At 49.3% G+C, this 13,965-nt stretch overlaps 1 protein-coding gene across 8 annotated transcripts in view; it reads right to left on the bottom strand.

Annotated features, from left to right (window-relative positions):
- Window positions 1–13,965, bottom strand: part of LDLRAD4 (low density lipoprotein receptor class A domain containing 4) — a 597,062-nt gene that overhangs the window by 28,122 nt on the left and 554,975 nt on the right. For all 8 annotated transcript variants that reach the window (XM_066246383.1, XM_066246384.1, XM_066246385.1 and 5 more), the window contains one exon: window positions 8,477–8,631. In XM_066246383.1, coding sequence (XP_066102480.1) covers window positions 8,477–8,631 — 155 coding nt within the window. The remainder of the gene's footprint in view (window positions 1–8,476; window positions 8,632–13,965) is intronic.

The following is a 13,965-nucleotide window of genomic DNA, read 5'->3' on the forward strand; positions in this document are numbered from 1 at the left end:
AGGAGTTAGGGCTTGGTGCTAAAGGAGAGTGAGCAGTGGGACTGCATGAGAGACCAGCCTGGGAAACAGAGAGCTCAGGGCAACAAGGAAATCGGGAACTGTCACACTATGTCCACCTAATATCAGTGGTCGGCAAACTCATTAGTCAGCAAAGCCAATATCAACAGTACAACGACTGGAATTTCTTTTGAGAGCCAAATTTTTTAAACTTAAACTATATAGGTAGGTACACTTTTGTTAACTTAATTAGGGTACTCCTAAGCTGGCCTTTGCTAAACACTCAAGGGGCCAAAGAGCCGCATGTGGCTCGCGAGTCGCGGTTTGTTGACCAAGGGCCTAGGTGGGCACAGTCACCTCCTTAGGGTGCGAGAGGAAGCTCAGATACAGGGCAAATGCTTTCCCCAAGGTCAAGAAGCTGGTAGGGAATTAACACAGGGCCAGAACCTGGCTTCCTTCCTTGGCATCTCTGACAGCTCTGGGGAGTCCTCTAACAAGTACCACTCAGAATTAGAGTAATTTAGAACACTTTCCCCCCCCTCAAAATAGACCACACCAACTTTCAAGGGCTAAGTAAAATCAAACAAAAGAAACCAACTACATCATTAGATTATTAATGCTAATACCTATTTAAAAGATTATTAAAGTTCTTTGGTTTACAAAATTTTTCATTACTTTTATTTAAAAATCTAATTTTAGCACATTTTGGTCACGATATAAAACCATGTTCAAATGAGTTACCTTGGGAGTCTACAGATACTCAGAACATTATTGGAATTGTCTTGAACATTAGTTTATGTGAGTTGAGGATAGTTTTAGTTGTAAAAACAATACATTAATTCATTCTTACCATACAAATTTTAACAACACAGACCAGACTCCCTTTGGCCACCTCTTCCCATCCTGGCTCCTCCCCAGAGGGAGCCGTCAGTTTCTCTGTGGGTCCTTCCTGACCTTTCTCTACAATATCAGTTTGTAACTCAAACAACATCATTTTTACTAATTGAGTCATACTTGGCTGTGCACCAACACTGTATCATTTAACTTGATCAGTCTCACATCATTCATAAAATTTAACTCCAAATAGATTTTGGTTGGTACCAAAAATCAAATCAACCCTCAAAGAACAAATAAGAAAAAGGAACACCTGCCATTATCAGATAGAATTAAAAAAAAAAAAAAAAATCCCTGAAAATTTTCCAAAACATGAACTGCAAGCTTTGAAGGTAATTTCAAAACTGTTGTGAGCAATGCCGGCCTAAGCAGGACCGTCTGCCCTACTCTCGGTGCTTTAAAGACGACTCTTGACTACTGGAAAGCCCTGTCACTCCTGTTCAGATGAGAATCTGCTGTGTAACTGACGGCCCAGCGCCCTTATCCAGTTTTTGCCAGCAACATGGCCTCCTGCTTCTCATACTGGAAGGGGACACTCTCATTTTGAAGCCGTGAAAATGATCAACCTTTTCATTTTCCATTGGAAACACTAAAGCGTAAAACTTTTTCAATGACCAGTCTGGCAGCCTGACTGCGCGAATACACTCTTAGCGCGAGAAACAGCGTGGCTGATGGTAGGAAGCCGTGCTTGGAGCTGGCAGTAGCAGCTGACCTGTCCCTTGGAGTCCCCTCAACCTCTGGAAATGCATTTAGGTGGCTCATGAAATAACGGAGAATTGTGACTGCACACGGTTGACAACAAATGTTCGGGTCTTATGTTGCAGCAAGAATCTGCCTCACCCACAGGCAAACTGTCCCCTGCCGCCTTTCATCCCACCGGACGCCACATGAAGCCTGTGGCGCTCTTCTCCTCAGTCCGGAATGTCAGAGACATACCTACGATCAATGCATCTTCAGCCCTTTAGTTCCCTGCGTGGTACCTTACTGGATGAAAATAGCTCATTTCTATCATCCTAGAAATGCTTTTATAAATTCAGATGAAGTAGGTAGAAATATGAAAAGGCAGGTGCACAGTGGTCTAGCTCTTCAGAAACAGCGGCAATGAACTGGATGCGTGGTGACTCCCCCGCCCTGTGCCCTTCACTGGACCTCAGGGTACAGCCTGGGGGCTCCTCAGGCTCTGTGAGCTCTGAGCTCAGTGTGATGGGTTCCTGTCCCGCTTCTTAGAGGTGACCAGAACTGCCCGTCCTTAGGCCAACCCTGGTCCCAAGGCCAACAGAAAGGAGCCCGCAGCCTACTCTGGCCACAGACTCAGCCACAGAGAGGAGGGCCCTACCCTGGGGTGATTACTGGCAGCAGGGGCCGGGAGGAACACAAGGGCCGGGCACAGGAAATGCCATACTCCGTGGGCTCAGACACAGTGGGTTAAGCGCCTAACCTCATGGAAATGATCTTTATATCCACAAGGAAATTCTCTCCATTTTTATGGAAATCAGTGGCGCCCAATCTTTTGTTTTCACCCTTTTGGTAAAAGCACGAGTACAGAATAATATTTTCTCTAAAAACAAGCCACAAAGAAAGATGGAACCGCAGCCAGAAGGTGGGCACCAGCCCGTCCCGAGTGGTCGCTCCTCTGCAGCCCCAGGCTGGGGGTGCAGGAAGAAGTCGAGGCCAGTGTGTGATCTGCTGACTGTTCCGGAAAAGATGTACATTCCAATATTGATGTGAAATCTCAAGTTTTACAAGCTCATTCGAGTTTTGTCAAAACACCCTGTGAAGCAACCACATACACTGGCCACACTCCAGGCTAGGTCTGCAGCTTCTGTAGAGAGGGTCTCAGGGCCCTTTGGATCTAAGGAACTCAAGTTTCTGTACCAACACAGCTGGCATCTTAGTCTTCATCCTTCTTCCCAACAGCTGGGGGGAAGCCATGGCTCCTTCCCTGCCCCCACCCCCGGCCCAGACTAGGGTAGCCCTGGTTGCATCAAGAGCCAGCCTGATGATTTCTCCACAGGGAGGCCCAGGCATCCACATTTTCACCATGATTTAAACCTTGCAGCAGTTAGTAATGAAGCAATACCTGATGTCACTCCTTTTGTTAATTTTTAATTGAAATTGCTGTTTTTATAGGTCAAAATAGTTGAATATCCACTGTTTCATACGGCTCAAACTAAGTAAAATGTTCCCATTTCTCTGCCACTCCTTGGTAAATGGCCACATGGGACTTGCCCAGGACCCACCAAGCCCTGGGCTGTCCAGGCAGGCTGGCTGGCACCCCCAGGCTGGGCTGCAGAGCATCCGAGAAGGCTGCTCAGGCCTTTGCCAACTCTGGCAAGAAAGGCGCCAGCGACGCGTGTACACCCCCCCGCCCCCGGGCTGTGTCTGGAATATTTATGTCCCTTGTATTGTTTTCCTGTTACTTGGCAGTCTAAGGTAGTGAAAAGACATCTAGACAGTCTCAAAACTCTGCAATCACATAAACCAGGCTCGAAAAAAATAAGCCAAGGCTACCTCAGAAAGGACACATCGAGTTTCTATCACAAACCCACTCACTGCTGTTTGCTGTGATTGACAGGATTCACTTTTTCTGTAATCGGACTTTCATTTTCATTCAGAGATGGCTGCTTCCACTAACTTCAGAGCTGGTCTGCCCCATCCGCTGGCCTCCCTTGGAGCAGTTTCTCAGAGACACCGGGGGGTGAAGGCTGACGGGCCTCAGCCAATGCAACTCCCTCTGTTCCTGCCTTGGCCAGAGGGGACCTGGCACAGGAAGTGTGTTCTTCCTTCAGGCGCTGTTGGAGTTAGCCAGAGAGGAAACTGAGGAGAGGCTGGGGCGTGAGGAGGAGAGGGCATGGGAAAGTCAGGGTGAGGGCTCTGCTCTCACTGAGGAAGGTGCCTCTGACTGTACCAAGAAAACCTTCCCGAATCAGGATGAGCCTGGCGCTTGGCCCAAAGGGGCAACTGGTCCACCCATCATTTCCCAGAAGGAGACTTTCTCTGAAAACTGGGGTTATTCAGAGTTACTAAGGTCTTCTTGACCTTAGCCTGGCTTTTCCGTTTGGGTTTGTGGAAAACCCACGAGCGAGGAGAGGGCAGCTGAGCTGGGGTGGGGAAGTCCACTCAACCAAATCCTAACCCCTGCATGTTCAGCAAGCCTCTTTCTCAGGAACAAACCCAACTCTTGTCCTTTATTTCTCCATCTTGGCTATCAAGTCTTCCGGCAGAAATATATTAAAATAAAATTTAACCAACGGTGTTAAACCAAATTACCTAGAAGTTGATAAATTAGATGCCCAACCCTTTTCACACCAGTCTAAAATAAATATATACCTTCTACTAACATGCTTAGGGAGACCGCAAATAGTTCTAGAACAAATGGGCCCAAAGGGCCCTAGAAGTAAGTGGGTCCCAGCAATGCACAGGCTCACTCACCGGGACCCTGGTGGTGGTGCCCACACCCACAAGCTGCCAACCAGCTGAGCCCCACCACTGAGGCTCTTGGGAAGGCAGGATTTAGATACTGACAAAGTGAAAGGCGCTTCAGGAGCACTGAGGTACTTGGACAACAGAGATGAAACCACACGGACAGCAACAACCGCAAACCTTCATCTTTACCAATCACTTTTGCTGCAAGGAGTGCAAATCTGCACTGTGCCAGGGCGGGTCCCGAGGCCACCACTGCGTGCTTTGTGAGTAAGAGCGGGGCCTTCCCCCTACACTGTCACCGTCCAGCCATGCCCCTGCCTAGCTCCTTCTGAGCCCCTTAGGACAGGAGGCTGCTTGGCACAGGACATCACCATGGGACACTGTGGAACAGCCATCGCTGGGGGGGGGGGGGGAGGACTGTCCCCAAGGCAGAATCCCAGACTAGGACCCTCTGAACATGCAGTGTCTCTGAGGACCCCAACGCTCTCCGTTGAACTGCTGGGAAGTGTGGCATTCAACACTTGAAAGACAGGGATTCCCTATCACAGCACAACTGGCTCTGGGGTCAGACCACTCTGTGGTGGGGGCTGACCTGTGCGGGGGGTGTGTGTGTGTGTTAGAGCATCCCTGTAGCAACTCTCCGTTGAGCTGACCAACAAAGAGTCTTCTGACATTGACAAATGTCCCCTAGAGGTGAAAACCACCCCTGGTTGGAAATCATGAGTGTAAATGAATCAGATAGCTTTCCTAGGGGGGTCCTCAGGTTACAACAGTCTCAACATACAACATTTTGAGTTTACAATGCTTATTCCCATAAAAACTTGGAAAAATTGAGACATTGAGTGTTTTGGCTTACACTGTTAGCATCACACTTACGGACTACAGGGGCGAACTAGTATGGTTGTGCGTGTCGGAAGGATACGCAGTAACACGTACAGTATATTATGCCCTTTTCCTTTTTCTGTGGCTTAGTTGTGTTTTTATGCTCTAGATCAGTGGTTCCCAACCCCTGGGGCCATGGACCGGCACCGGTCCGTGGGCCATTTGGTACTAGTCCGCAGAGAAAGAATAAATAACTGACATTATTTCCGTTTTATTTATATATACTTAAGTCTGAACGATGTTTTATTTTTAAAAAAACGACCAGATTCCTTCTGTTACATCCATCTAAGACTCACTCTTGACACTTGTCTTGGTCACGTGATACATTTATCCATCCCACCCTAAAGGCCGGTCCGTGAAAATATTTTCTGACATTAAACCGGTCCGTGGCCCGAAAAAGGTTGAAGACCACTGCTCTAGATTATGATTTTACCACTGTGTTAGGACAGGTAAGTGACTTAGGCTAGGGTGTGTTTTGACTTACACCAAAATTCGAATTACGTCACTGTGATAGGAATGGAACTGTGTCATAACCCGAGGACCCCCTGTACTGTATGTATTATGGAAACTGGCATTTCTTCAAGAAGTTTTAGAAAGGACATGTAGGTGACTGGGAGGCAGGAAGCCTGGCGAGGAAGCACGTTCGTATCAGGCGGGCTGCACACGAACGACGGTGCAGCACAATGTTACCTAGAGCTCCGCCCCCGGGAGAGAAGTCAGGTTTTCTCCTTACCCTCTGTCCTCCGTGCTTGGACTATAAACTAGGCTAATGGTCCCAGTCATGAGGTGGAGCTACAGCCGGGACTAGCCTGTTTCTGTCCCTGTGTCGAAATACAAACTGAGTTTATGAAACGTCGAACAGAGCCCACTGCTAAGCAGTGTAAGATGTACATTCCCATTTTACGGAAAAGGACAGTCCCAGCCCTGAGAAGCAACAACACCTGTAATGAGCTCTCAGGGGCCAAACCTTCAAGCGCTAGTTAACGAATGAGACATGGCCAGTGACGGAGATGTCCACAGACACAATCTCAGCACTGACTGTCTCCACTTGCCGTAAGCGGGCAGCCCTGAAGGAACCTCTGCAAGTCACTTAATTACTTTCTCGGGTTTGAGAATAGGAGGCCCTGCTACCCATCAGCCCTGGAGCAGGGAGGACACAGGCGAAGTGCTGTCCCTGTGGAGGGCTCCAGGGGGACCCACTTCCCAATGAAATAGAACACATGCCCCAAGGGAAAACACTTGAGTTTTTCTATTTTTTTCTCTTTGTAAAGCTGTCTTCCTGTTTCCCCTCTTTGTTGGTCCTTATATCATACTATACAGTGTGACTAGCTGTGTGCCTGTCCCGTCACCTGACTGGGCAGGGAGCTCCCAGTCAGGGGACAGAGGCCAGTGAGTAGACACTAAGGCAACAACGAATGGGAACAGTGAGAGGAGGCATGGGTAGGTCTGCATCGAGGAGTAGAGATAGGAGCTGCCTTACCGTCCACGACAGGGCAAATCAGGTGGGAGGAAGATCCCAGAAGCCAATCTGAGGGAGGCCGGCGGGCGGGCGGGGGGGGGGGGGGGGATCAGGCCAGACACTGGAAAAGCAGCTTGAGCAGCGACTCCCAGCACTGTGGGGCTCGGAGCAGAAAGTATAAGACGAGGAAAGATGAGGAACTTGGACGAATCGGTGGCAGGTACTCCCTGGAAACGTGATGATGACAACGAGTGGGACAGTTTTGCTTATTTCTTCGGGGGGGGGGGGGTCGGCCTTTATAGTCCTGCATTAAGGCTGAGGCAAAGTGATGACAGCTGATTCTTTTACAGTTCTGAAACTGCCGCCGTGTCCTCTCTATTAAAACTCAGAAGACTGACATGAATTTTGTGTTCAGAACTTCAGAAGAATTAGCTCCCTCTTTCAGGTAACAGAGCTGCTTTTCTATAAGCGGGCTGGAGGACCCCGGTGTCCAGTGAGTCTGGACCCCGGGCGGCAGCCTGCTAGGACAACAGAGGGGAAGCCATCCTGGTGTGATGAAAGCCACGTGAACAAGGCTGCGGGGGGCTTGTGGATGAACTGGGGACCCAGGGAAGTGGAGGAAGGGGACAGCAGACGACAAGAGAAAGCAAGAGGGGACAGCGGTCCTTGTCAGAACTGACCCCACAGCTATCATGGCATGCTGTCTCGTCTCTGTGCCTCTGATGGTGGCACATAGAAGCCCTGTCCCTTCTCCCCCTTGCCACGCTACAGACACGGCACGCTTGGCCAGCCCCGAGTCCCACCCACAGGGAGAACAGAACTGAGGGTTAAGTGAACAACCCTGCAGCCCCAACAAAGCAGGGCTCTGACCTCCGAAGGGGCGCTGGGCTGGGAGGGCTGCACCCAGCAGGACGGCTGCACCCCCACACTCGTGACGGTCTCCCGAAGGCAGGCGGTCACCAGTCACCCTGGTCCTGACACACACTCAGAGGCTGAGTACTACGGGGGAATGCTGCCTCCTTTGCCCTCCACCAAAACCAAGAATTTACAGGCGCCTAAATCCACCATTCCCAAGCCTTTCACTGAAAGCCACCAGAATCACAGATTATAAAACTAGCTCAGCAGAGAAAGTTCTAGCAGCCCTTGGTCTACCAGGTGGAGAGAGATCCCAGAGCAGCTTAACTGACTATCAGTGTTTTACTTTCCAGAGGAAGAGGTGGCTCAGAAGTAGCTAGAATCCTTGAGATGCCAACCTGCAGAGCCTTCCTAGGGGCCGCTCTGTAAGCGCCAACAGGGCCCAGCCTGCGCTGTCAGGGAGGAGGCCGGGCCCGGTGTCCACCGCCGCTCCGCAGAGCCTTACCGGCGCAGATCGCGAGCCCCGTGCACTAGGGGCAGCCTTCTCCAGAACAGCACGGATGGACCTCCCAGGTGTGATGGGTGTAAAAGAAGGCAGACCCCTACTGTGCAACTCTACTGTTACAAAGTTCACAGGCAGGTGAGGGAAAGCAGCTCTCTGTGCTTACAGCCGTCCAGGCCGTTGCTGTCTCCAGCCCAGCGGGCCTGGAACGGGGCCCAGCACGTTTCTGGCGGCTGCTCCTGTCACTTTGCTGACTGGGTGCTGGCTACTACACAGGTGTGCTCAATTTGTGAGAATTCACTGATGCACATGCTTGTCTGAAAGTGTATGAACCTCCACTAGAGAGTCTGCAGGGTTTCTGAACTGTGGTGGGCTGACAGGAGAGGCCGTCCTGCTTCGCGGCGCTCCGGGCCCCCAGCGGCACCCCGGCAGCTGTCCAGAGGCCTGGGCGGCACACTTACCTGCTGCAGCCTGTCCTCTCGCCTCCTGCTCTGACTCGGGCGGTTGATGAAAGACCGCGTGGATACTTTGTAGTGATTCAGCAGGCAGACAATGACCACAACCATCACTGTTACCACCACAACGATGATGATGATCTGGGCGAACTCCAGCTCGGCTGCGATGTAAGAGGAGACCGTGTTACCACCCTCTGCACCGCCGTCCCCTCGGCCACCATGTGCCCCTCTGCACTGCCGCCCTCTTAGATCTCCACACCCCAGCTCCTCGGGGCCCTCTGACCAGGACAGCCACCGGGCATGGAAGGCCTCTGGCATGAATCTGGTCCTCACAAGAACCTCTGGAGAGAGAGACTGTTTTTCCCCAGGTCTGCTACCCAGCCAATGCCAGACTTTGACATTCGGATAACATTTAAATAGAGGGAGACGCAGGCATGGGCTCACGTTCTGGCAGACCTGTGGCACTCAGCTTAACCTTGGTGCTCAGACAAACCTTGTCTTTGCAATTCTATAATGAGAAGAGCCTTAGGAACATGTATTCCATGGGCCCTACAAGACCCCCAGAGCCGCTGTGCTGTAACTGACACTATTCCACACACGAACGAAACTCAGACACAAGCCCAGGCTGCCTGCCGCAGGCTGCCTGCCGCACGCCGGCCCCTTCCGACGGGCAGGCAAGCTGTGAGGGCCACCTCTGGGCTTAGGAAAAGCTTTCCATCACCTCGACTCTGTCCTGCCAGATGACATCCTCCCCACCCCTGCAGGGGAGTTAAGACAGTCTCTCAGAACTGAAGCTTTTCTCCCGGCGTAACCTCTCTAGGAAAACTAAACCCCTCTTCATAGTTGAGTCAAGTTTCCCAAAGCATATCCACAAAGAATCCACACAGCACACTGAACAAAAAGTGCATGTTGATAAAAAGCTCCGACCTCCTCTCCTCAAAGCCACTGCCTTCGGACGCAATGTAGCAAATACATCTCCACTGTCTCCAATCCCGCCCCATGCTCGGTGGGCAGTCAGGGCGCCGCTGGGCTTCTCACATGGCCATTACAAGAGGTGTTCTAGATTCCGTTACCATACACTTCACACAAGCACAGCGTCATGGAGCCACTTCCGGAATAAACAGGCATGGGGTTGCCAATAAGGGGCCGCTGATTCAAGCCCTTTGGTTTGGCAGGAGGAAGCAGAGGCTCAGTGCTCAAGGTCAGGTCTAGAACCCAGACTCTCTGCTTTCTGGCTTCCAGCGCATGGTTCTGCTGAGTGCTGGCCGCCTGTTGTCCTCTGAGTCTGCCCACACACTGGAGGGAAGTGACTGCGCAGGGCCATCAGTTTAAAGGGTGAGAGGCCCAGGAAGAGGGTGAGAATAGTGCACAGCTTTTGTTGTGAGGTGGATAGGGAGGTGTGGGGTATAATTAAGGGCAAGAGGAAGAGGGAGAGTGCTCTCAAGTTGTGCTATTGCCTCAAACTTGCAGCACATCCACGCATGCACACTCACATGGACATGAACACAGCAAGACACACACAACTGTGTGCATGCATGCACATGCACACAAAACACATGTGGACAGACAAGTATACGTATGGGCATGATGCATTCATGTAGACATATACACACATGTCTACAAACACACATGCACACTTGCACATGTACACACAATGCACATGCTAGTGGGGAAGCATCATCTCTCAGCACAGGGCTCTCACTGGGGATGACGCACAAGGGGAGTGGGTGGCACCTTCGCCCGTATCTTCAGCTGTGTGCTTCCACCATCATGCCCTGGGAACAGAGGGGCAGGGCCTGGGATGGGGGCAGAGGAAGGGTCTACCTGAGTCCCACCACACCTTGTCCTGTAGCACTGTCCTTCACTCCTGTCCTGGGCCCCACACAGCCAAGGGGCCAAGACTTCCCCTGTGCTCTCCTGAGGGCTGGCTGCCCTCGGCACTGGGTCTGTACGGCTGATCTAGAGGTGTGCCTTGGAGAATGGAAAGCTGGCTGTGAGGAAACGGAACTGCTGAGCCCCGTGCAGTGAGCAGTGGAGGCCAGGTAGGCTTGTGGGTGCACACCCAGCTGGCAGTGAAGGGGCAGATACCAGCAGGCACTGCTGGCTGAGACTGGTGGTCAGCGAGACCCAGGGGGCTCCCTATGGCCCCTTCAGTGTTAGTGTTCTGGATACTTCTGATGTCTAGTGGCTGATTGGCAAGGCCTCCAGAGGGCCTGGGTGCCCAGATCATCCCCAAGGACTTAAGCATCTACTTCCTGTGAGGAGGAAGCCCCAGGGAGCCACCACATTCATGTATATATATCCAGACCTCTCCCAGGGACCATCGGGAATCTCCTGGAAAAGGCTGGAATTTCTCCCAACCATCGGGAATAGGCTAGGAACTCTGCCTTTGGGGTACAGATATAAATGTGACCTCATTTATCCTCACAGGCTGTGGGAGGTGGACAGGCTTGTTAACTCGGAAACACTGTCCTCATGACTCTGCCTCTGCACATTACATTTCTACGTCCAGAACACCCTGTGTCTTCCAGCGCCACGTCACACTGTGCTTGTGTGAAGCTTTCCTGGACATGTGGTTGGATCCCTGTCTTCACGCTGATAGGAGATGCTGACGGTACTTTTTCAGTCTGTCCCTTACAACAAACCATTATCAGAAACCGACTTTTCTTTATTTTGTATTTTTGCTGTCAGACACGGGATGGTGTCTGGCAGGTAGCTAAGTGACTTCATCACTCAGAGAGTAATCAATGGGGCACACCTATCGAGGCCAAGATCTCTTCTGGAACACCTGGCTCCGCCTGCACCCGTGTGCTGACAGGACAGAGGCCTGCGCTGGCCTGAGAGCACAGGAGTGCCGCTCAGCGGAGCAGTGAGGATCCGGGCACAGGGGTGTGCTACCAACCCAAGGACCGCCACCCAGTGAAGAGCAACCGCTGACCTGCGCAGGGCGTTAACTCTGCTGAGGTCAAGGTGGCCAACGGAGCATTAAGACTGAACCCAAAATAATGCCTTGTTTTTACCAACCTTCATTTCATTTTGTGAATGAACAGCAAATTGCCATTCAGGTTAAACCATGCTCAGAAATGGCCACATGCTTTTGTTTCTCAAGAACACTTCCTTGCTTTATAGCCATCAAAAGAGAGGGCAGTGAGAACTACAGTGGAGGATCCCACACAAAGTCTTCATGGGTTAATTCTTCACTCCGAGAGTGTCTTTCTAGGTCATCTTCTCCTGAATATGAAAAGCTGTGCAGATAGTGATTTATACTACAGCAATCCAGTTATAAATATATTTTCATAATTTTATGGACATAATTTGGGTATACTTGTGTTTCTTTTGAAAAGGATTTTTATTATAAAGATGACCTTTAAAATTTAAACAACATAGAAGGAAATAGTGTGCGATGTGAAAGATCCCCTCGATGGCCTGGAGCACGCCCTGAGCCTCATCCAAACCCCTGCTGTTCTGGGGGTGGGGGCACAGCCCACCCACTGTGTATCTCTGTGCCTTTGCCTATGGAATAAGGGCTTTCTTCTTATTAATGAATGGAATCACTGTACAAACATATTGTTCTAGTCTTTTTCACTTAACGTATCACAGACATCTTAAAACAAGAATATATACGTATAAACCAACCTCACTCTTTATGGTGGCTATCTATTTCAGAATACGAATATACTAGAACTTATAGTTTCCAAGTAATGAATGTTTAGGTGTTTTATTTCTGTTTTTCTATTATGACCCTTGGAGCCATATATATGTGTGTGTGTGTGTGTGTATATATATATATAGTGTGTGTGTGTGTGTGTGTGTATATATATATAGTGTGTGTGTGTGTGTGTGTGTATATATATATAGTGTGTGTGTGTGTGTTTGTGCATCACTATCAATGTGTGTGTTGACCCACAGTTGTAAGTACCCAGTAGGAAAGATTCCTAAGATTGAAATTTCTGGGTCACGAATATATCCTTTTAAAACTGATGGCTACCAAGACTGTGCCTTATGAAAAGGCCCCTGTCAAGGAGAGGGCACCCTCTTCCACAATTTCATCAACAACGAACACTCACTCTTCATTTGTGCTAATCTGATGGGCAAAAATATGTATCTTGTTTTAATTTATATTTACCGAATTACTAGTAATTTTACATCCTGGTAATTTATATTTGTCTTTTTCATAATATTAGTTTATTTGTAGTTTTCTCATTTCTTTCTTTCTCATTAATTTGTAAGCAATCTTTACATAATAGGACGATAAATCTTTGTTACATGTGGTGCAAATATATTTTCCCCAGTCTTTACTTCTTTAAACTTTGCTATGAGTTTCTCTATAAAAAAATATATAAATTTTTTTGTCATCAAATACTGTCTCTTTTCCTTTATCGATTCTAAGCTTCTTGTTTGATTAGAAAAGTCTTCTCCATCTCCACTAGTCTAAGGATATTTTTCTTCTAAGATTTTTGTAGCGTGTATTTTTATGTTTAGATCTGCAGTCGGTCTGGATTTGATCTGTCTTGGTCTGAGTCAGCAGATAGAACATTTAATATTGTCTGAAAGGCATGAATCTTCTTACCTCATATCATACTAAAAAGTTCGCTGAAAGCAAGGGTAAGAACGATCTCAGCTATGGGAACAGTGTATGGCAGTGGTCCCCAACCCCTGGGCCGCAGACCGGTACCGGTCCGTGGGCCATTTGGTACCGGTTCGCAGAAAAAGAATAAATAACTTACATTATTTTCGTTTTATTTATATTTAAGTCTGAACGATGTTTTATTTTAAGAAATGCCCAGATTCCCTCTGTTACATCCGTCTAAGACTCACTCTTGAGGCTTGTCTCGGTCACGTACATTTATCTGTCCCACCCTAAAGGCCGGTCCGTGAAAATATTTTCTGCCATTAAACCGGTCCGTGGCCCAAAAAAGGTTGGGGACCCCTGCTGTATAGCATCCCCACCACCCTTCTGTGCCTGGGGACTACTTGCTCTTAGGCTGTGCTTAGTCAGCTTTCCTGTCAACATGCGGGGCCGACCAGGCCCTGCCCTGACCCTGGAGGCCCGACCCACACCCGCTGTGCTCAGACCTGCTGTGCTTCCTTCCTGGGCTCTGCCCTCCTGATCTGCTCAGACCCACAGCTCAGGATTCTTCTATACTCCATACTCTTAGAAGTTACCGACTGCTCTCAGGGAGCTTTGTTTGTGTGATGCCCACCGGTACTTAAAATTAAAACGGAAAATTTTTAATATTTATTCACTAAAAAGAAACTCATTACATATCAACATATAGAACACTTAATAAAAATAACTATATTTCTCAAAACAAAAAAAAAATGTAGCGATAAGAGTGGTGCTTCTTTACACTTTACCCTGCTTTAGGGTCCGTCTTCCCAGAAGGCAGCTGCGTTCGCCTCTCTGCCTCACTTCCCATCTGCTGTGACACGCTGCATTGGTTGGGGTATATGAAAAAGATCTGGCCTCAGTGACCACCTGGGAGGGTCTTGGG

The sequence above is a fragment of the Saccopteryx bilineata genome, chromosome 11 (genome assembly GCF_036850765.1).
Source record: "Saccopteryx bilineata isolate mSacBil1 chromosome 11, mSacBil1_pri_phased_curated, whole genome shotgun sequence".
In the NCBI taxonomy this organism is placed as follows: domain Eukaryota; kingdom Metazoa; phylum Chordata; class Mammalia; order Chiroptera; family Emballonuridae; genus Saccopteryx; species Saccopteryx bilineata.